This window comes from Vidua macroura, chromosome 8 (genome assembly GCF_024509145.1).
Source record: "Vidua macroura isolate BioBank_ID:100142 chromosome 8, ASM2450914v1, whole genome shotgun sequence".
NCBI lineage: Eukaryota > Metazoa > Chordata > Aves > Passeriformes > Viduidae > Vidua > Vidua macroura.
In genome coordinates this window covers 3,584,870-3,607,628 of record NC_071578.1, presented here as the reverse complement: position 1 = coordinate 3,607,628, position 22,759 = coordinate 3,584,870, and the positions used below count along the sequence as shown (strand labels likewise).

General features: G+C 49.1%; 1 protein-coding gene across 2 annotated transcripts in view; it reads right to left on the bottom strand.

Moving 5' to 3' along the window:
* Positions 1-22,759, bottom strand: part of FAM53B (family with sequence similarity 53 member B) — a 45,924-nt gene that overhangs the window by 16,473 nt on the left and 6,692 nt on the right. The window contains exons 1-4 of one of the 2 annotated variants that reach the window (XM_053984224.1): positions 18,103-18,285; positions 12,164-12,396; positions 9,086-9,137; positions 1,733-2,427 (exon numbers count right to left, since the gene is read on the bottom strand). In XM_053984224.1, the coding sequence (XP_053840199.1) occupies positions 1,733-2,427; positions 9,086-9,137; positions 12,164-12,232 (816 nt within the window). In that variant the 5' untranslated portion in view covers positions 12,233-12,396; positions 18,103-18,285. Of the gene's footprint in view, positions 1-1,732; positions 2,428-9,085; positions 9,138-12,163; positions 12,397-18,102; positions 18,286-22,759 lie in introns of those variants that run through there. The other variant, XM_053984223.1, reaches the window with a different exon arrangement.

Genomic DNA, 22,759 nt, shown 5'->3' with positions numbered 1-22,759 from the left:
GCATCCACTGGAGGGAAAGGGAAGCTCCTGCTGACCCTCAGGATCCCCTAGGCCAAGCCCATTTTTTCAAACCAGCCAACAAACATTGGACTGACACAATGGAGAAGCTGCCTCAGAACATCCTCAGAGGGCAACAAAGATCTGTCCAGCCAGAGCCTGGACAGTCTCCTTCTTCCTTGTCCATCATACCAGACAACCACAGAGTGGTCTGGACTGAAAGGGTCCCTAAAGCCCATCTCATTCCACCCTCTGCCATGGACAGGAACGCCTTCCACTGAGCTGGGTTGTCCCAAGCTCCATCCAACGAGGCCTTGAACACTTCCAGGGAAGTGAAATAATGCTTGTCTGCTTGTACAGAGAGAATCAGGGGGCAGCTGTGCTATTCCACCCTGTGACTAGTAAAATATAACAACACATGTAGGTGGTTTTCACTGTCCATCCAGCTTATTATCTAATAAAATAAGCTTGGCATAATAATCACTGTTGTTGCTGTGATTTATGAAAAGACAAGAGCAATCCTCATGTTTTTTGCCTGATCTCACCAAAATATGTGACTACTTCACCCTTTTTATCCTCCAAGCTCCTCTGGAGGAGGAAAAGATGATCTCTTCCTCCAACAATACTTCTGCACTCCTTCAAGCACCCTCTGCACTCCTTCAAACACAGAACACCATAAAATATCATGTTCTTGTAAGGCGAAAATGCACACACAATGTTGGATCTCACCCATATGGTGAATTTCTCCCAGCAGTTTCCCTGCAGACAGCAAGGGGATGCCTTGCACCACACAGGCTTTGCTGGCCCCAGCACTACAAAAAACCTTTAGGGCAAACACTGCCAACACAGGTGACTCTGGGATGAAGCACAGCAGGCAATCACATGGAACTGAATCCATGGGGGAATTTTTAAGGCCAGCAGAAGGTGACAGCCCACCCTGGGAAGTGGCCAGGGCGCCCCTGCTCCCACAATGAGAACCCTGGGGCCTTTACACCCCCCATTATCTCCATTCCACACTGAGCTGATGGTGTCGTTGACTTCGTGACTGTAAATTATTGATGTGGGAAATGTCAAATCATAAAACTGCAGGAAATCTTATGAGTGTGGAAGGGGAAACATTGTCCTTCAATGCAGCCTCTTGCTCTGTCTCTTGCTAACGTCCAGTCACCTGGTCTAGCAGGGAGAGGACCAAGGGGCAAAATCCTCCTTGATTTGTGCTTCAGGTCTGTTATCTGGCTCTGCGCAGCAGATCGAAGAGGGAGGTTGTGCTCTGTGTTTGCAACTGAAAATGAAACGTGATAACATCTCTAGAGTGGAAAATTACAGAGCCTAAGAGAAGTAAAGCCTGTAGCAGTAAGAATTCGGCACCTGACAGAGCCAGGGCTGGGGGCCTTGGGGTGCTGCCTTCATCTTACCATGGCAGGCCCACAGCTCCTCTCCCCTGAATTCCAAAATGTGGGGTTTAACACATTCTTCCTCAAAACCCATGCCAGGAGGAGACGACGACACGGTGCACTTGGCGTGCAGAGACCAGCGTGGAAGAGAAACGCGTGAATTTGCCAAAGAAATCCATTTAGAAGGGAAGGGGTTATTCTGCCTGGACAGCAGGATGTGTTTCCCCATAACACCCACATTTCTCTCCATGCCACACACCCACCCTGGAGGACAATGAAGGCTCTTGAGCAAAGCAGAGAACACCTGGGCCCCTCGCAGGGACGGCCCCGCCGCCTCTTACCTGGGTCATCTTGGCGAGGTCCAGCGAGGGCCGCTCCTCCTGGACCTCCTCCGGCCTCCTCCGCTTGATTCCCACCTTTTTGTCGTTGAGGACGCAGGGCTGGGAGCGGCTGCGGGAGAGGCCGGCGGCGCGGCGGCCCAGCTCCGGCGTGGAGGCGGGCGTGCTGCTGGCCGAGGGCGCGCCGTACTCCGAGCACGAGAAGCGGTCGTGCGAGCAGGACAGGGACCTCTGAATGTCCACCCTGTCCCCCCCGCGCCCTCCAGCAGCCGATTTCCTGGGCTGCCCGCCGCAGAGCGGGTTGGAGCGGGCGGGCAGGCTGAAGCTGGAGCTCCTCTGCATGGTGGCGAAGCCGTTGGAGTAGCGCTGCACGCTGCCGCCGCTGTAGCAGCGCCTCTTCTCCACCGGCGTCCACACCTTGGAGCCCAGGGGTCTCCACGAGGTCCCGCAGCCCGACATCTCGTCCGAGAAGGACAGCGAGCGGCACTGGCGCTTGCTGGGAGGGGCGGAGGGGTGGCCGTGGGGGTCGCTGAGGCTCAGGTCCTTGATCAGGTTGGTGACGGAGCAGGTGCCGGCCGTGTCCCTCGGCCAGCGCGAGCCCTCCTCGCCCTTGTCCGACAGGCAGTCCCAGATGCTGGCGCCCGGCTGCTCGAGCTGGAGTGGACATTTCCTGCTGAGATCTCTCCATCTGTCATTTTCTGGTTCAGAAAGGAGAAAAGAAAGGGGAGGAAAAAAAAAATAAAAAGAAAAAAAAAAAAACAACAACAACAAGACACACGCACAGGCATTAGCGTTAATTAATTCTGCGACTCGCTTTCCACGTCCATAAACAAAAAGAGTAGCATATGGGACGTTTTCCAGTACAAATTAATTAACTCTTGGAATATGGTTTCCTGAACTGCCAGCAGAGCGGGTTGTGTGGTGTAGATGGAGAGAGAGAGACAAAGTGACAGTCCCAGCAGGAGCAAAACTGCTAGAAGAAGATAAAAACATGCCTCTGAATATTCCAGGTTGCACTAGCTAAGGGGAGTTCAGCGGTGTAAAATGTTGTGGCTATTGGTTATCTCTGTGCTAAATCATGTCTCAGATGTGTGCGGTTTGTCCCGGGCTCCACAACTGACAATTGCCTGAATTTACAGCTGAATTTAAAAAAAAACATGGAATCACAGAATCCCTGAGGTTGGAAAAGCCCTCTAGGATCATCGAGTCCAACCATTAACCCAGCACTGCCAAGGCCACCACTGCCCCTTGTCCCCAAGGGCCACGTCCACATGGCTTTTAAATCCCTCCAGGGATGGGGACTCCACCACTGCCCTGGGCAGCTGTGTCAGAGTTGGACAGCCCTTTCCATGAAAAAATTTTCCCTAAAATCCAATCTAAACCTCCCTTGGTGCAACTTCAGGCAGCTTCCTCTTGTTTTATTACTTTTTTACCTGGAAGGAGATCCCCACCTGGCTGCACCCTCCTGTCAGGGAGTTGTGCAGAGTGAGAAGGTGCCCCCTGAGCTTCTTTTTCTCCAGGCTGAGCCCCTTCAGCTCCCTCAGCTGTTTTTATCAGACTTGTGCTCTAGACTCTTCCCCAGCTTCCCATGGATAGCCAAGGTGGAAGAGAGGATTAAGGAGGGTGATCTCATTCCCACACACATCCCACTGACAGCAAAAGAAGAAAGCAAAGCACCCTCAGGGCTGGGCTGCCCTGCAAAGGACGGGGCTCTCTGCAGATACACCTTCAACGCTCAGCAGGAAAACCATGGCAGGACAACCCCGCCAGCTGCTGCAGTGGAAAAAAGTCATCAGCCAACAGCCTCTCCCCAGTGCCTGTTTTTGTCGTTGGCTGCTGCAAACAGAGCCCAGCCGTGCTGGAGAACCGTCAGTGCCAAGTTTCACATGATTGTATCTCAACCAGGCAATATTTTGGGGGGGTTTTTGGGGTATTTCCACTCAGGCAACTGAAGGATGGATTAAAAGCCGTGCCCAGCGTGCAGCTGCAGGTACCAGCCTGGCAGGGAAGATGCAATGGTGCAGAACACTTCTGACTAAGGTTTCAAGTCAGGAGGTCAGATTTGGGGGCCCTTGCACCACTCCTGGCTGATTTTCCCATTTCTCCCTTCTCCAGCTGCTGCCATAACAGCTCCAGCCACGAACAGCCTGGCTCTGCCCGCAATAACCGCACGGCATTTCAACTGTTGCTCTCCTCATTTTAATAAACACAATGAAAAGTGAGAAATCTGCTCTAGACAACTTCATCTATGTTTAGATCTTTATTATTTTTCCTCTGTACTATGCTGCCAGCAGAGAGATTTCTTGGGTCAGGTCAGCAGACAAAAGAAACAGAAATAGAAGCTGATTTTTCATGGCAAGCTGCCACGATCCTCTGGCCGGAGACTGTACAAAAGGCCTTGGTGAGGAGGATATGGGACACCTTCCTCTTTCAACCCTGCTTCAGCACAAACAGCTATAAATCTTCCAAACCTGGCAAAGAAAATGGTCAAAGCACCACTGTCCCCAGCCCCAGCTTGGGGTTATTTGCTTTTCCCCTCACACAATGTGAGCTGGCACAACCTGGCCCCTCTGAGTCCCCAGCCATCATTGACCAGTCCCAAAATACCAGATAGCCCAAGAAAATGGATTTTCAGTGCAAGTAGGAAGCAGGTTGCCCTAAAAAAAAAAATTGAAAATGGAGTAGTCTAAAGGCCAAGGGTATAATTAAAGAACTTGGAAAGCCTTATTGAGGAAAAGTAGCTGGCTTTCTGCTCAATTTTTAAAGACTAAGAGTCCCATCCTGCGTACGTTGATAACAATAATTGTGCTGGAGCCATTAATTCTGCTGCAGTTAAACATGTATTAATTTTCTTAAACTACAAACCTCAGCCTGGTTTACCCTGAGGCAGCAATTTGTTCCAGGATAAAATCCACCACTAGAGCCCCTTGGTCTGCAAGTGAGCTGCCTGGCTGGAAAACTCTCCTTTGCCTATTGGAGAACAAAGGGACAACCAGAGCACGCTGTAAGTGCAGCCTGAGGGGCTCTTGCCCTCCTTAAACAGGTCCTTCCTGGCTGTTAGTGTCCCTGGATGAAACAGCATCTTACTTCTGGATTTTGACTTAAAATTGTAAAAATCAACACTGACACCTTAACAAAACCCAGCTGTTCTCCCACAAAACCTTCGCCGCATCAAACAAACCCTCGTGGTGCTCGTGGACTGGAGTCACAGCCCAGAACTGGGGAGATGGAGTCACATCCCAGAACTGGGGAGATGGAGTCACATCCCAGAACTGGGGAGATGGACGTTGTCCCCCATCCTTGAGAGCTTTGCACTGCCCCACGGAGAACAGCATCCACCCTCAGAGCATCACAGCCAGGTTTCCAAAGGCTGAGCTCCAGGTTTTGCAGGAGCAGCCCACGGACACATCAGGCACTTTGCAGCTCAGTGATGGCCCTGGGCTTTTTAAATGACTGCTGTGCTCCTCTGGTGACACGGAATAAATTTTAATGACCACTCATAACCACAGAGAAGGGTGTAAAACCAAAACGCTGACACAACTTTAACTACAGCGACACAAATGTGCTGCTATAATATTTTTACAGTTCCTTTTTATACATAATGCATGATCCTTCTGCTCAAGTTTCCTCTATGTTCTTTTCCCATGAAATAATTTACATTAATACATAATTTATTATGGCAACTTGTAAAGCAATTAGAGGTTTCAATCAATTTTTCTTATCCTTTTTGGCAGATAAATTCTGTTTGGAACCTAACCCAAACATTTGTCTGCGCACAGGTGCACATCCAATTCCCTTTTTTTCCACGTTGTTCAAGTGGAATTTTGGTCTCACAGTCCCTGTGCACAGGGGAAAAGGCAGCCTGCATTTTCCACTGCCCCCTGTTTATGTTCAGGAGATAATTTCTAAGTGTGGAACACATTTAATGTTGTAATTAGCTGATGGCAGTGCCAGGGAGCTTTCCTAGTGCAGAAATGAGACCAGAATATGATGGGCAGAGCTGTGCTTCAACGGGAAATGAAAACAACAGCCCCAAAATCTACTCTGGAGATTAAACACACCTGTGGGCTGTGGGCTCCTTGTGCCAACAGCCTGCATGGGGGAGGCAAATCCCCAAACTTGACGTGAAACATGCCCAGCTCTTCAGCGGGATCCTCTGGAGAGGTGTGCCTGCTCCAGCCACACCTCACCACAATTCTCCCAGCAGCTTTTTCTCTCTGCAGGGTGACTGTGTTTGAATGTGCACCAAGATGCTCTACACCGGTGGCCTTTCCAAAAAAAAAAACCCCAAAATTCCAGAAAGTCGTGGTTCAGAAAGAGGAGGCATGCAAGCCTGGCGGGTGCTTTCAGAATGCATTCAAGGGCCATCACCCCATGATGGGGTTCAAGGTTGGACTTGATGATCTTGGAGGTCCTTTCCAACCCTCATGATTCCATGAGTGGCTTTCCTCCTGGTTTCTTGGCTTTCCTCTGTCACTCGAGGATGGTGAAAAGCCACTGCCAAGAACGAGCTGTGCAACAGTGAGCCCAAGGCTGCAGGCCTGCCCTGGCACGCTGGGAGCGATGGTGCTGCCAGATGTGGTGGAGGAGTGACGTGAGAGTGCCAAAGGACAGACAAACTGACCTGAGTGCCCCATCCCTCACCCTGCTCTGCTGCAGCACCCGAGGAGGACAAACTCTGAAAGCCCTCCAAGGGAAAATGGAAACGATGGCTGCTTTGAAAAGAGCACTTCGCAGAGGATGAGTGCAGGATCTGTCCCCAGTGGGCTCAAAGCCATCCTCCTCCTCCTCCTCCTGCTTTTTACAATCAGGGCCAGGACTGGGATCCTGCATGTGCAAGCACCTTGTCACTGCCTCAATAAAACCCTGCCTGCAGCTTCCCTCAGAGATAATTTCTTGCTTACGCAGAAAGCAGGAGATCACGGCTGTCAGCACATGCCTCCTGAGCTTCTCTTACCAGGTCAGGTTGGACGGGGCTTGGAGCAGCCTGGGACAGTGGAAGGTGTCCCTGCCACGGCCAGAGGTGGAGTGAGATTAATGTCCCTTCCAATTCAAACCATTCTGGGATTCTATTACTTTTGACTTCCTCTACTGGAATTTTTCTATCTTTGGATGGATAGAAAAAGACATGGGCAGGGGCACCTTCAACTATCCCAGGTTGCTCCAAACCTGATTTTGAACATTTCCAGGGATAAGGCATCCACAGCTGCTCTGGGCAGCCTGTGCCAGGCCCTCACCACCCTAACACCACGATTTTCTAATATGCCATCTTTTTTTAGCACAGATATTTTCACTGGGGACCTGCCACAGAGACTGCTGAGGAAGGAAAAGAGAAAAAAAGGAGGAAAAAAAAAAAAAAAACAGCAAACTATCCATCAACTCTTACACTCCCGGGTGTTTCAAGGGCCAATCAAGGAGAAGAGAAAGCAGTAGTTGTTGAATTTATAGTTTTAGGCATTTCACCTTTAACCTTCCTCAGGCAAAGGGCTATACAGAGATAAAACCCAATTTTTTTAGTAATACTATCATTTCACTGGCAGAAATATTTCTCACAAATCTAAAAGCCAAAAGATTATTTAGGTCACCCTGACCTAACCATGCATCATCCGATATATCAAGTCTTTAATGATGTTTACTCAATATACTGAGTTTGGTTACAATCTATCATCCATTTTCAGATTCTTGCAGTGTTTAGTACCTTACAAGAAAAGCTCCAGGGTTTGCATGATGCTCTCCCTGGCAGAAGCTGGGTTTCCTTCTCCCCAGCTGCCCCATGGCCACAGGGTGCAGAAATAAACTGCCTTCCTGCCCAAAGCTGCCCTCTCCCCAAAGGTATCAGAAGGATTATTTTCTAAGATTCTCTTTTGTCTAAAACCCAAAAAAAAAAAAAAAAAAAAAAAATCAGCCAACTTCCCTCCAAACCTCCCACATAGATAGGACTGTGAGTCTTTGCCTCATGTTGTCTGTGCTACCAGTCCAAACTTCACTGTGTTTATTTATCTCAGTGCTTTCCACTGACAGGGACTTGGCCCTTTGACACAAAATATTCCCCAAGTTTTGCATTTCAACAGTAACTTATTTAAAAAGTAAAGCAAGTTTTCATCCTGGATTAGTCTGTGATTGTGGCCTGCATTTGGGGACATCAAGAAGAACACTCAGGGAATGAAACCCAAGCCAAGCAATGCCCTCACATGAGGGAAGGACGGGCTCCTCTTGACTGGGCGTGACAGAGACCACTGCAGGGCAAGCTGAGGTCAAGGAGGTGACATTCAGCTCCCTCAGAAGGAGGATAATTTGGCAGAAGGCTCTGTAAAAGCTCATAAAGACAGGCTGCTCCTCAATTAGGCAGAGACTGCGTATCTGCTGAAGAGCCTGCCAGTGCCACAGCGCAAGACAAAACCATCTGATCTGGGTTCTTTGCTCCTCACTCATGTTTGAAAGGCAGGGGAGAGGGAATGGGCTGTCTCTATCCCTTCTTCACTTTGAAGCTTGTGGTTTTCATCTGAAAAAAAAAAAAAAACCACAAATGCTCTCCATGTCCCCACACTGCCAGTGGCTGGAGCTATCAGAGAGCTTGGGAGGCATCTCCTGTCAGTGCATGTGCCCGGCTCTCATTAACGCTAATGAGAGCTGTGTCCATGAAGAAAAGGGGCAGCCTCTTTGTCTGGGGAGGATTGGCTTTCACAGCAAGGAGCTTGGCTCAAACTTGACCTACAATTTTAATTGGGTTTTGAGGCCTCGCCCAGCGATTGGCTCCCTGCTAGGAACGCCAGAGGGAACAACACAACAGCACATCCTCTGGCACTATCGGCTTTTCAGGATCATCAGCCAAGGCACCAATCCTCCATCCATTTTGGTGGCTGTTCAGCATAAAAACTGATAGCAATCTCTGACATAAAAGGTATCAAACATATCATATCATGGTTCCTGTCAACGGCAAAAATGAGACATTTTCCTTATTGTTTGAGGCCCGTCTAACCACTTTGTGCCAGGTGGTAGAACATCTCAGTGATAATGCTGTTATTTGTTGCTTGCACCATGAAAACAGTCAAGAACCACAGTCTTGGGCTGGATTCTCAAACACAGCCTCAGACCCCAAATGTTTTATCAACTCAACTCAACTAAAAACAAGCAGATGTATCAAAGGGGAGGGGAAAGGAGATGAGCAATTCAGTCAGCAATGGCAACAGGGCACAACAAGCATTTCTGGGGAGGAGAGTGGCACAGGTGTGGTGGGGTGGGCTGCAGGGGAGTGGTTTTGGAGACATCCAAAAGTCAGGACATCTTCCCACCCATCACTGTGAGGAAGTGGGAGGGGAGGTGGAGGAACCACGGAGAGAAGTTTCTGTTACTTACCCATCACGCCACAGGAGAAGAGGGTAGGTCCTTGACTCATCTTTGGAGTGTGCTGCAAACAACCAGAGAAACGATTCACTTCTCACAGACTCGACCTGGGCACCAGACACACCCCTGCCTCCAGCCTGGGCAAAGCCTTCCACAGCCCTGTTCCATCTGGGGACAGACCCAGTCGCCTTCCCTCAAGGAAATCAACTTTAAACTCTGTGCAGAGTCCTTGTCCAGGCCTCAGCTCGCAGATCAAGGGTCCTGCAGCCAGCCCTTCCCTCGGGGAAGAGCTGCTGTGAGGTCCCAAAACTTTGGAGAGACTAAAATGGGAGCTGCAGTTCAGTGGTAATCCTGGATTGGGCAAGAAAGGAGCAAAAGTGGTATCTTGAACCTCATCCAAGCCCATTAAGGCCTCCCCATCTAGGTACAAAGCAGCTATTTAGCTTTTTCAAGCATATAATGGGTTTCTAAGGCAAGGCATCCTCACCTCAGCACTTCTGGGGAGTCTGTGCTCAGATTGTGCTGATTTGCACTAAAAATAGGGGGAAATGCCACTACATGGGTACAAAATAATCCTGGTTGCTGTTCACACTCTTTTTTTTCCTCAAGAATTTTCCTCTTGACAGCGTAAAAGACACCATCAGACTTCTAAAAATGAGCATGGATGGGTTCACATATAATAAATCAATATGTTATCCACAGCTGCATGCCATTTCAGCTATGCCTGCAAAAACACACTTTCATACTAATTGTTCCTTTATTATCCCTAAAAATATCCATATTCTGGCTTCTGAAGTGTCTATCCTGGCAGCACTATCCCATCTGACTGAGGCTTTACACCATCTGAGGGAAGCACCAGCACGGCCCCCACGTTCATCTGCCCTGCCATATTTGTGTTTTATCTGGCATTAGGCCACTGCACTCACACCTTCCCTCCTGATCCACGTTTTACACGTTGCCTGCTCACATAACTATGGAATCTCACAATGGTTTGGGTTGGAAAGGACCTTAAAGACATCCAGTTCCACCTGGAAAGGGACACCTTCTATGCATCCAGGTTGCTCCAAGCCCCATCCAGCCTGGCCTTGGACATTTCCAGGGCTGGGGCAGCCACAGCTTCTCTGTGCCTGAATCTCCAGTGCATCATTAGGACAACAACAACAATAATAATAATAATAATAACAATAACAACAATAATGTACCAAATGATGGCACCTGAGCAATCCAATAAAGGCTCCCACTTCATACACAGAATGCTGGAAATACTGAGTGTAGAGGGATAGGGAGGCATAAAACAACTACAGGGTGTAGATGTGGAGTAGGTAAATAAGGGTCAGTCACCTTTGGGGCATGTGCCACTTTTCTAGGCAAAGTCAGGATATCTCCATCTGTCAAGCCCCACGCTATGATCCAGCAGCAGAATTAACCAGGAGGCAGAGAGGACAGGCAGCTGTCTCCAAGGAGCAGCCAAAGTGGAGCAAAGATGGAAGTGGGACAAGCCCCAGAGAAGGCAGGGGCCGTGCCAGTGCACATCTGTGTGCCAGCCCCAGAGACCAGACACTGTCTGCAAAGGCAGGAGGGAGAGGAGCCTGGCACATGTCCCATATCGAGTATAATTACCATTTTGTGAGAATTTTCTCTTCATACCAAATTGGGAGCTGAACCAAAGGAGCCCACTGGCTGTTGGCAGGAGATACTGCCCCAGTGCTCAGACATTTATTTCCTTTGGGTTTCGCTTTTTTGGCCTTCCCCATGAAGTCAACAGAAAAACCTCTTGCTTTCTTTAGTGGATCAGCCTCCTTGTGACTGTCTGCCTCAGTTTAACAATCCAGGCAACCCAGCAATTCACCTTGTGTGCCCAGGACTGTCCCTGCACTCCTGACCCAGCCCCACAGCTGTGGGAAGCTCTCAGCAAACACGCGAGGGCAAAGTTTTGTGTTACAGCTCTGCATCTCCACCACCTGCCACCGGACACCCCAAGCACCCAGCCCTTCTCTTAGGAGCAGAAGAAATTACTCTCCTCTGCCTCTCTGCAGCCAGTTCCCCTTCTCCTGCCCCAAACACTTCCCAGGGCACAGCTGGCACTGAAAGTTCAGGCTTCCCCCTTCCCACCCTGAGCACCAGCCATGGGAGATGCTGACTTCCCAGCAGGAGCTAACACTACAGCAAGGGTGTTTTTTAATGTATCAATACCCTTCCCAAATTTCACCCTTTTAAGGCAGTATTTTCCACTGCCTCTGGCTTGCTCACCTTCTCCTCTGCCCTTCACTGCCAGGGCAGCCTGCCTTCACCCCAGCACACTGTGCTCTCTGCCTGGGAAGCCCAGCTGGACAGACGAAGTCTGTCATCCTCAGCAAACTCAGGCATTTGTATTTCTTTTATGTTCAGAATGCCCATTTATGGCTCATCCTGCCAGATGCTTCCTGCTGTGTTCCTGCACGCCCTTATCTGAGACTCTCGGAGCCTTTGGTCAAGTTTCTTCTCAGACCATGCCCATCTCTCCAGGAGAACAGGGGGGCAAATAGCCACAGCCAGCCTTGCTCTGATGGCTCTCCATCACCCTGCACCTCCTCCTCATTTGCTCTGACCCTGCCTCCAGCTGTGTGTCCCCTACCACAGGTACACTCACCTCTCACAGCATCCTTTAGTTTGTTTGCCACCCCTAATTTGTTTTTTTTTTTGTTGTTGCCTGCTCATTCAGCGTGTTGGATTTGCACCTCTCCAGGAAATTAACTACCACAGCACTGTCCTTCACCATCCTGCTTCCCACTTGCTCATCCTCCTATTAATGATGAGCATCTGTTCACTGTCAGTGAAGCAACTTCTCACCTGTGTTATTCACAGCATTGATTTGATTATTTTGTACTGTTTATCCCATTTGGTGCTTACTGAAATCCACATATGCAAAAGCCACAGCACTCCAATCACTCACTAATCACCTGCTCCTTGGATATGAATGCAGCTTTGTAGAAATCAGTGCTACAAACCACCTAAAGATCCACCCCTGCAGGAAAGAAAACCCTTATAACAAAGCTACAGCAAAGCTCTTGGCAGTAAAACAGTTTTGAACAGAGATTTCACAAAGCTTACCAGCTCAGTCCTGCATGTTACGGAGTCAGCACCTTTGTTTTCCCGAGTTTTGGTTAAGATCATCACCATGGTAATGCAGTCCTGCCTCGGAGTCCATCAGGGTCCAGGCAAAGGGTGCTGGCAGCTGGGGGCTGGCAAAGCTCCTCTTTCAGTCCATGGTCCCCCTGGAGAGGCTGGGCCCTGCCGGCTCCTCGGGGGATGTGCAGGGACAGCCCCGGGCTCTGGAAAACTCCCTGCACAAAGAGAGAGAGAGAGGAACAGCTTTAGGGGACTTGCCTGGAGGGTGGATGCACTGGGCAAGGGGCAAGCGCTGCCCAAAAAGCACCCTGATGGTGGTTGCTTGAGGGCTGTGCTTATTTTAGGATCTTAAACATTGTGGGTGTCCCTCTGCTGCCCATCAGCACAGGATGGGGCACTCACAGGAGCTGTTGGAAGCACACAAGGTACACAAGGTCATCCACAGGGACACAAGTATTTCAGTCAAATTATTAAAGTTTCCTCTGAATTCTCCATTTGAAGAGGGGACTCGCATCCCCTATATTGAAAAGGCATTGAAAGAAGAGCTCATTAAAGCTCCAGGGTTGATCTCACAGAAACCCTTTGCCCCCAGAGCAGCTGGGAGCAGATGTCCAGCAGAAAAAGCCTCTCCAGCATCATTATGGCTGTGAAATCCCCTGGATGCTCCTATCCCACCCCAGTCACTCCATGATTCCCAATCTATGAAGAGCCCTTTAGGGAAAAACACAAGACAAAGAGTTGCCTGCAAGGAAGGAAACCCTAAGGGCCACACCATGCCTCTTGATCTTCACCTATTTCTTAGGTAGTTTTAGGTAAGAAAAGCTAAGGGTGGACAACAAGAAGGCCCTTGAAATGAAAACTGCAAGCCAGCTCATACAGCCCTGACCATGAGCCCTGCCTCACCTCCTGGCATCCTCCCCAACAGACTTATTCCCTCGTGAAGCAGACAGATTGCAACTGAAATCTGATTACCGAAATCAGCGTTTTCCCCACATCACTCCCTTAATCCTGTTTCTCTATTTGCTGCTTTGGTTGTTAATGCAAACAACCAAACTCACCATTTGCACAATTCAAAGAGCACAAAACACTGATCTTGTACCATCCAGTCAAAGCCAATTGTGAGGTTTAAAGATAATACATGAAAATATTCCACTAAGTATTAACCCTTATTCTGAACTGATATTCTGGCTGCTCTTCCCAGCTCCTGAATCAATCCTGTCCGTGTTTACTTGGATTAGAGCTTGCAGTGGTGTTAAGAGTAGCTCATTTAAAGGCCAGCTGGCTGGTGAAGAAAAATCACCTTCTATTATTTTATGAGGACAAAGTTCATCCAGAGTGCAAAGCCAAGATTGGGAATCAATACATTTTCCGAAGATTTACTGTTCCCAAGGGTGCCAGGTCCAGTCTCCAGCTTTCTATGGGATATCAGTGGATTCATCATTTACAGTTTACTGGTAACTTCATCATAAACCTCTGGGCAACCCAGTGACCAAATGAAAACTGTCAAATAGAAAAGTAAACATTTCAGAGTGTCAAAATGACACATCATTTGTGAGCAGGGTGAGATGGGATACTGGGAAGGAATTCTTGGCTGTGAGGGTGGGCAGGCCCTGGCACAGGGTGCCCAGAGCAGCTGTGGCTGCCCCTGGATCCCTGGCAGTGCCCAAGGCCAGGTTGGACAGGGCTTGGAGCAGCCTGGGATAGTGGAAGGTGTCCATGGCAGGGGGTGGAATGAGATGATCTTTAAGGTGCATTCCCAACCACACCATTCTGTGATTCTGTGATTTCTGTCTATCACAATCTCAGCTGTTCCTGCCCCTGACGCAGACAGGAGTGCTTGCTGCTGTGACAAACTCTGTGCTGGGAGGACACTGGGGCACCGCTGGCACAAAGATCAAACAAGGGCTCAGAGCAGCATGAAAGCACCAAGCACATTCACCAGGTATGATTTCTTCAGGAATAATTGCCCTTCCCTGAGGTGATGGTTAGTGCTGCAGCAGCAGACTTGGGCACACACCCAGGCAGGAGCAGCAGCAAGCACAGGCAGAGGCTCCCTGCCCTGGCCAGCCAGAATGCAGCACACACCATCACACCTCCCTGCTCCTCTGCAAGCCCTGCAATTAACACAGCCCTAATGACAGGCAACACAGCAAACTGCTGCCAAGCTGGCAGCCACCACCACCCCCCAACGTCGGGGCCGAGGCGTGCTTGCAGGTATCAGCAATTTTAACCACTGCTTGGTTGGGTTTTGGAGCCATCCCCATGGAGAAACTGCAATAAAAAGGGAAACTTTCCAGTGAAATGTGATCTCTGGCTCCCCATCCTGCCTCCCAGGGCTCCTGACGCACGGTCCTGCCCTGTCACATCCTCTCCATGCAAACAAGTGCCAGGGGACACAAACTGCAGGGCCAGGACAGACCCTATTGATGCTGAGGAGGAAACCACTGTGTATTTATAGACTGGACGCTTTCACACACACACATGCTAATAAAAAGATACTCTGCAGGGACCATTAATTACTTTAAGAAATGTATTTCCTCATTTGCAATCAGATAAAGGAACTATCTTCATCATGATGTCAAGGTTAAGTTTAGACTTGAGCCACGGCCACTGGGATTGACACAATGTCCTGAGCTTTATGAAAAGCCCCTGAGAAACTCTAGTGCACAGAAATCCCCAAATTTTAGCAAACCCTGCTTTCTACATGGTTCAAAACACAGACCAAGCAGAAGCCTCACGTGATCCTTGCAGTGGCAGAGGTGGGAAGAGGTTTCTCTCAGAGCTGCTTTCTAGACAGTATCACACCTATGGAGTGTTTGTCTTGGAAAAAAAAATTAAATGAAATGATCCAACTCTCATACACAGGCTTGAAAGATAAACTCTGGGGAACAAACATGCTCCTTGTGAGGCACAAGCACAGCCTTAGAGCTGCTCAGGGGGGATAAACAGCCCTTCCCTGCAGGGGGGGTCTAACACATAACACAGCAGGCTCCAAGCCATGCCCTGCTCACCTGCTACACTGGCCTGCATAGAAAAGAACTCAAGATTCAGTAAACTGTCTGCCAGAGGCTCTGCCACGGCTGGAGGGAGCATGAGCAGTGACCAGTATCACATCTCCATGCAAATGATGAAAAACTTCATCACAGAAAGGGTTACCAAGCCTGGAGTCCCCATCCTTGGAGGGATTTAAAAGCCCTTTAAAAGTGGATGTGGCACTTGAGGACATGGGTTAGTGGTGGCCTTGCCTGTGCTGGGGGACTCCATAATCTTAGAGGTGTTTTCCAACCCTACCAACTCCATGATTCCATGGTCTGACCCCCAGAAATACTCCTCGTGAAGAAAAGTGAGCACCAGCATCACACAGATTTCCACTTGCTGTGGGATCACCACCCCTCTGCACAGAAAACACCCAGCCCCTGTCCAGCTCAATAATCCATCTCCAGCCACACACACTGACATAAAACCTATTTACAGTGGAAAGGGCACAGGGAACGAGGAGCTGGAGCTGTGTTTTGCATACTGATACACCTCGCAAGCAGAACAGTGAGAATTCTCTCAGAATATAAATCACCTGCCCCTGCTGAATTTTTAATGCTGATCAAAGTGAAGAAGCCATGACCCAAGCAGGACCCCACTCCCTACCCCTGCCCCAGCAGCATTCCCTGTGCTGTGCTTGAAGAAAATGGCTGAGCAAGGAGCCACTGCAATTCCTGGAGTTTATTCAATGCAGGTTAGACCCACATGTCTGAAGAACCAAAGCTAATCCTGTCGGATTATACTCTTTTCTGACCCAGAGATGGGGCAACTGAGAGGAGTTTTAAAAACTTTTATTTCATTTTCAGTCTCATGAGAAGGGTGAGGCAATACAGATGTAGTAATTCACACCATCACAATCAGAAGCTATTTTCTAATTACAGTTATCTATAATGTACTCCTACTACAAGTAAGTCCTACTACAATACAATTTTTATAGTTCTATTTCTCTAAAGTATCTAATCTTATTTACAAAGCCATCCTTCAAAACTTGTTTTTAGTTCAATTTTTCTCTTAATGTCTGTCCTATTCTATAGTATTTCTAAGTCAACATTTCTTATCTCAAAGTTTACATACAAATATACACTATGTAAACCTTCTGTCAATTTTTTAAATTTTTCTACAAATCCATTTCCCACATAATCCCTCTGGGCCAAACTCTAAGCATGATTCTAGGGCTTCACCACCATCCCACTGTCACCAGTGAAACAGAAATTCCCTCCACTATGCACACCTTGATTTCTCTGTGCAGTCAGACCAGGTACAGCACAGCTGGTCATCCCCTCCCAAATCCTACAAGGGGCTACAAAGAATTTGGGTAACAAGCCAAAACTGGCGACTCTAATTGAAAATTGTGGGGTTTAAGGTCTACTGCAAGGATAACATGGCAATATTCACCCAAAATAAAAATCATGCCTCTCTCCCAATCCTTCCACTTCTTAGAAGTGATTTGGGGCTACACTGAATCTCCTCATGGCACAGCCTGTCTCACCCTCAGGCCTTTGGACAATGCCAAGGAGTACATTTTCAATTCCTTGATTTATTGTGTTATGAATTTGGAGAAAATCCATGAAGTCTATCATTTGCATGTAGCTAAGTCTGGGTTTGTTTCCTCACTCAGGCAATAATTTGTCTTCTGCAACGGGGCTGAGTAGGCTCAGCTCTGGGCAGTTTGTTACCCTTGCTTGAGTCTATGTCATTAGAGAATATTGAGTTTATTTATGGGGTAAAAACCTCCAATAAATGTGAAAGATGCCATCCAGGGCCCGAGAAGAAATCTTTACACTCTGGAAATGCCCCATGGACTAGTCCTGAGCAAACAGGATCATGAGTCAGCACACGTGACTTCCAAAGGACAAAATTTCCACCGAGGCAGCTGCTTCAGGATTGTCCCCTGGGACTCTGTCAGGAGCAAAGAGCTGCCCCAGGATGCCCAGCCTTGGGAGGAGAAAGGCTGCAGCCCTGCCCAAGTCACCCTGAGCCTGCAGCCAGTTCCTCCTGCTCCACAGGGTCTTCCCCAGCTGCTGGAAGGACAAACACCATCCAGGACACCATGGCTCTCACACAGTGTTCCACTCCCGCCTGGCAAAACCTTGTGCTCCGGGTACTCAGAGACTACCAGCCAAAGAAAAGGAACAAGGAAATGTCTTCCTCTGCCTCCTGCTTGCATCCAGACTAGACTTCTCCAGGGCTAACAAGACAAGGACACCCTTTCAGCACTAATTAGCAAGTAAAGGACTTGCCTTCGTGTAACACAGCAAAGGGGGGAGCAGTGTGTGAGGTGAGCATGGCTCCATAGGTCTGCACAGCTTCAGGAGCCACAATCACCTCAGTGCCTGTGAGCAACAGCTTCACACAGGAACACAGGCTGTCACCAGCACAGCCCAGAACTCACCTGCCCTGCCAGCCTGGATGGAGCCAACATCTACAGCCAGTAAATCCATAGGCAGAAGGAGCTCGAGGTTTCCCATGACAGCACCCATCCCGTGGGGCCACGTTAGGAACCAAAAATGCCACGTGCAGCCACCGAGGATGGCCACGTGCAAGCTGGCTCGTGGAGCCTGAGATAACCCTCACTACCAGGAACCACAGCCACACCAGGCTCCTGCCCACAGCCATAAGTGAATTACCAAGCAAATAAAACTCTATTATTTCAATCCCATCCCCTGCTCCACGTGCCTGGGCAGTGCCTCAGCCTGACACCAAAGTCACACAAGGCAGAGGGTCCCCTGCACTCCAAGCCCCAAACCACACATCCAAACACCCTCAAACCTCTAGGGAGAGCCTGAAGTCCAAGCTCATGCCCAGATCTACATGCTTGGGTTGAGCCTCAACTGCAGGCAAGCTCTGACAAAAAAAGGAATAAGGAATTAAGGAAAATTACACACCATCTACTTGGGTAAAAGGTTTATTGCCCCCGTGCTCTTAGGGAATAGGAGTGGCAGGGGAATGAGTCCTGTACACACCAGCAGCGGAAGGACTGAAAGGACAGGGCAGGGGCAGAGGTGCTTTGTCTCAACATCTTTAGCTCGAAGGAAATGGTGCTGGCAGTGACTTTGCCTTTTCCTCCCTGGCAACTGAAAAGGAAAAGAAGAAAGCAAAATTAGTCATCGCAAAACAGCGACCAGCAAGAGAGAGGTGCGAGCGAGGAGCCGTGGGAAGGGCAGGACAGGGGGGAATGGCTTCAAACTGAAAGAGAGTAGGTTTGGATTAGATATTGAGAAAAAATTCTTCCCTGTGAGGGTGGTGAGGCTCCAGCACAGGTTACCCAGAGAAGTTGTGGCTGTCCCATCCCTGGAAGTGTGGGCCATGCAGACAGAGCCTACAGCATGATCCCAGTCCCAATGACCACAGAAATTACACATTTTCTTTGAGCAAACTTGTAATTATTGCCAATTCCACTCATTAGGGGAGTGCTTCTACCTTTGAGTAGTATTTCCATGGAAGTATTGTCCCTGGAAGGGTTGTCCCTGGAGAAGAGCAGCTGAAGCAGCAGGAGCAGCAGCAGTCCAGCCTGCTGGTCCAACAAACCATCTCACCTTTCTGTGGGTTTCCCCTGCTGCCCCAGTTGTGAGATTTATTACAAGAATTTGCAGTGGTCTGTGAGACACTGTGAGTGTTGGCCACACTCCCAAAAGCTGAGGAATTGCTGAATTGAGAATTGCTTTGGCTGCTTAATCTCAAAAACTAGGGATGCTGAACAAGGCAGCACGGTCTGGGTTTACTTTTAATTACTGCTCAGAGCATGCTGCTCTAGTAAACAGACACAAAAAAAACAGTTCTTGCTCCTTCCTTATATTCTTTTCCCATGTACAGCCTGAGATGTCTGAGCTGAAGACAGCCCCACCACACTGCTTTTACTGACTCACTTCCCAGCATAAACAACTTCAAACAGCACATGAACCCCTCGGAGTACCTGTCTCTATGAAACAACCTCCAACTGCTTACAGACACATAATAATGCTCTCAGGGTTAGGATCACTGAGTGGTTTGGCTTGGAAGGGACCTCAAATCTCATCTATTTCCAAAGCCCTGCCATGGGCAGGGACACCATCCATGTGTCCAGGTTGCTCCAAGCCCTGTCCAAACTGGCCTTGGACATTTCCAGGGATGGGGCAGCCACAGCTTCTGTGGTCAGCCTGTGCCAGGGCCTCCCCACCTTCAGTTAGGGGAATTCTCAGCCAGCCCAGGCTTCCTTGCTGGCTCCAGAGCTCTCAGGGTCCCTGTGAGAAGCAAATCCTGGAGATGTAACACTGCTGCTCATCAGTGACCACTAAAAACCCACCCAGATGAAGCAGAAGCAGGATCTGGGACATCTCACTCTGTAATTGGGGAACACTTGCCAAGACCCACAACACCATCATCGCTGTCAGAGCCAATTTGGATGCTGCTTGTAAGTCAGATTTGTCCCTTCTGCAAGGCAGAGATGGCAAACAGATAGAGGCTGGCAGCCCTTATGGACACGCCTGGATTTAAAGCAGGAAAATCCTGGATGTATGGATCAACTGCCAGACTCCACATTATCTTCTACCACTTCCTCTTCATGGATAAATACTTTAAGACTGCAGAACCCTCACGTGAAGCCCAGCAAAATGATCCCTTAGAACCTTCCAAAAATTGAAATTATCTCCCTGAACTCAGCAGGCAGTATTAAAAGAATTTCAGATGCTTTCAGTGGACGGTGTCTGTGCCCACACTGGGTGACACACGTGCCTGCTATCACCTGCACACTCCACACTGTTTGCATTAGACCAAAGTACTTTGGCTCTTGGGCAGGCTCTGGGGGTTCATTCCTCAGCTGAGAAATGGCTTTCAAAGAGCTCCTGGGCTCCTGAAAGACGAACCTGGAGCCTTTATTAATCCTCCTAGCGACCGAAAGGCACTTTCCCTGCTGTTTGTCCACCCGTTGCCACCAACACCAGCAGGGGAAGGCACAGTGGAGGGAGGGAAGGAGGGAAGGAGCCCTCCAAGGCCAGGAAACCTTTGCCCACACTGCCACTTCCGTGTCCCCATAAATTTCCGAGCCCTGCATCTTCCATGAATCTCTTTAAGGCACGAGCAGCCAAACATCTGTGAGTTGTCTGTAGGAGCGTGAATTTGGCAGACTGAAGAGCAAACTCGCCTCGCCCCGCAGCCTTGGCGTTCCTTGTTTTCCTCGGGTTCATTAAATACACAACAATCTGTTACCAGAAGACGATTCCTACGTGCAGGAGCTGCCAAGGAGCTGGGTTTGATGGCTCTGGTGGAGATGGGGGAATGTGTGACGAGCACAGGGGGGCTCTTCTTGGTGCAGCAGGGCAAGGAGAAGATGCCTGCACCCACCCTGCCTCCCCCAGCGACCACCCACCACGTGGCAAAGGTTATCTCTGATGTCAGAGCCATCCTAGAGGTGATTTTGGGAAGCTTCAAGGGGGAACAGAGCAGAGTGTGGGACAAGCAGGAGGAGATGCCAGCCAAGGATGTCATCCTGCAGCATCATCCCACCTGTGCCTCATCCAGACAGAGAAACCAGGCTCTGCCAGGGTTATTCACACCCGTGAGCAGAGCCCTGGGCAGGGGGCATCCCTGATCCTGAGGAAACTGGGGGTTCCCACTGCTGCTGGGCAGCACGAGGCCCAGGCATGCAGTGAAGGCACTGCCAACACCCAGCCACAGGCAGACTGGGCTGATGCTGTGATGGGGAGCAGCACTGGAGGCTTCGCCTTCCCTCAAAGGAAGTCTTTTGCTACGAGGGAAAAGTCAAAGCAAACACCCACTCACGGTGTTTACCCGCCTAAATCAAAGCCAAAGCAGCACTGAAACGTGCCCGACAGCATTTCCACAGAGTCATTCATGGAGAGTTTGGACTTGGCTTTTAGCTGGTGTTTTTAATATCGCAGGGAGACACTTGCGAGGCTGGAACAATACGGAATCTGTTGCTGTAACACGCTCTGGGCTCCTGCGAGGTGTCAGCAGCACGTAGAGCCCAAACCTTCTGCAGGTTTGGCTCCATCAGGGGTCCCTGAGGGCCAGCAGTGAGATGCTTCCCATGGGGAACAGCTCCAGCAAGCCCGAGGTGCCACTGCCCCAAAGCAAGGTACCCACCAGGGGATTGCCCAGCCGGAGCAGTAATGCCCACAGAGGAGAACTTTCCCAGAATTGGGATGCTTTGTCCCTGGAGATGCCCCTGATTCCCATGGAGTAGGGCAGGATGAGCTCCACTGTAGCTTAGCAGCCATAAAAGCCCAGATTTTGCAGCCCATTTCAGAGGTGAGGAAAATTTAAAAAAAAAAGTAAGTGGAAATGCAAACAGCCCCTGGTTTTATTTGGGCTGGCAGGAACACAGTTCTGTCCTTCACTCCTCGAGCTCATTTATGACAGCGTGAATAGGCAGTAATAAAGGGGAAAAAGAAATTAAAAATCTGCATTTTCCACCCTATAGGTCTCCATCTCTGGATAGCCTCCCTATACCCCTCTTTCTCTCATGCCAAGGGTGAAAATCAGGAGAGAAACAGATTCCTTTTTGCCACAGAAAGGGGAAGCCCAAAGGACAGATGGGTTGGCCCCAGCACCAGCGTGGTGTGAACCACAAAGCCCACTCCTGAACCAGCATCCCGAGGAGAACTGACCTAAATGCTGCATCCCATCCCCGCTCCAAAGCTGCCAGGAAGGGAACCACGCCAGGTATTTTGTCAGTGCACAAACATGAATGATTGCCCAGGACAAATAGGGCAGCAAAAACGTCCACCTTCATCACATGGAAAAAACATGTATCAACTTGCAACCCTAATGAGCGAAGGAATTAATGAATCCTGGAATTTGTAAACCATTGTGAAGTCCCTAAAATAAGGCCAGCACCTTAAATGAATGAGACTGCTAGTTAAACAGCAGGTTCTGTTAGAAAACAAGATACAGGGGATTTTATAGATATTAAGGACAATAAGAAGTCACACTGACAACAGAAAGAATGGTGGAATCGTTAGTCAGGATGCAGAAAAGGAAGAAATAGACAATATAAACGTTACTGTCCTCAGCAGAAAGGAAAATGACACAATCACATTTGTCAGGAGTAACCTGGGATGAGATTAAACATCAGGCACTAAATATAGATTCTTCTTAAACAACAGCTTCAAATAAATTTACGCCTTCAATTTTATGAGATCATGACAAAAAATCTTCTGAGCCATCACCACGGAGGGTCCCTGTGGACAGGCACAAGCCTGGTAAATGTTGGGGGTGAGACCTCGAGCCCAGCAAGGCTCTGGTTTCAGTGCAAGGTCAGGGAGTCAGGAATCACAATTACAACACCAAGGAAAGAGCTCTCCCCTCACCTGAAGCCTTTGTGCAGGTGAAAGGGAGCACTGGTATAAAACACCTCATTAAAGTGCACAGAAGTGGATGACAGCTCCTGATAACCCTTTACTGGCACATCTCAAACAGACCTGCAGGTAACTGGTGACACTGGCTGCAGCAGAAACTACACTGCCACCCTATGCCATGCAGTATTCCTGGCAGTAATTGGGAAGGAAACAGGAAAACCAGTGCTCTGTAAGTGACTCAAGACCA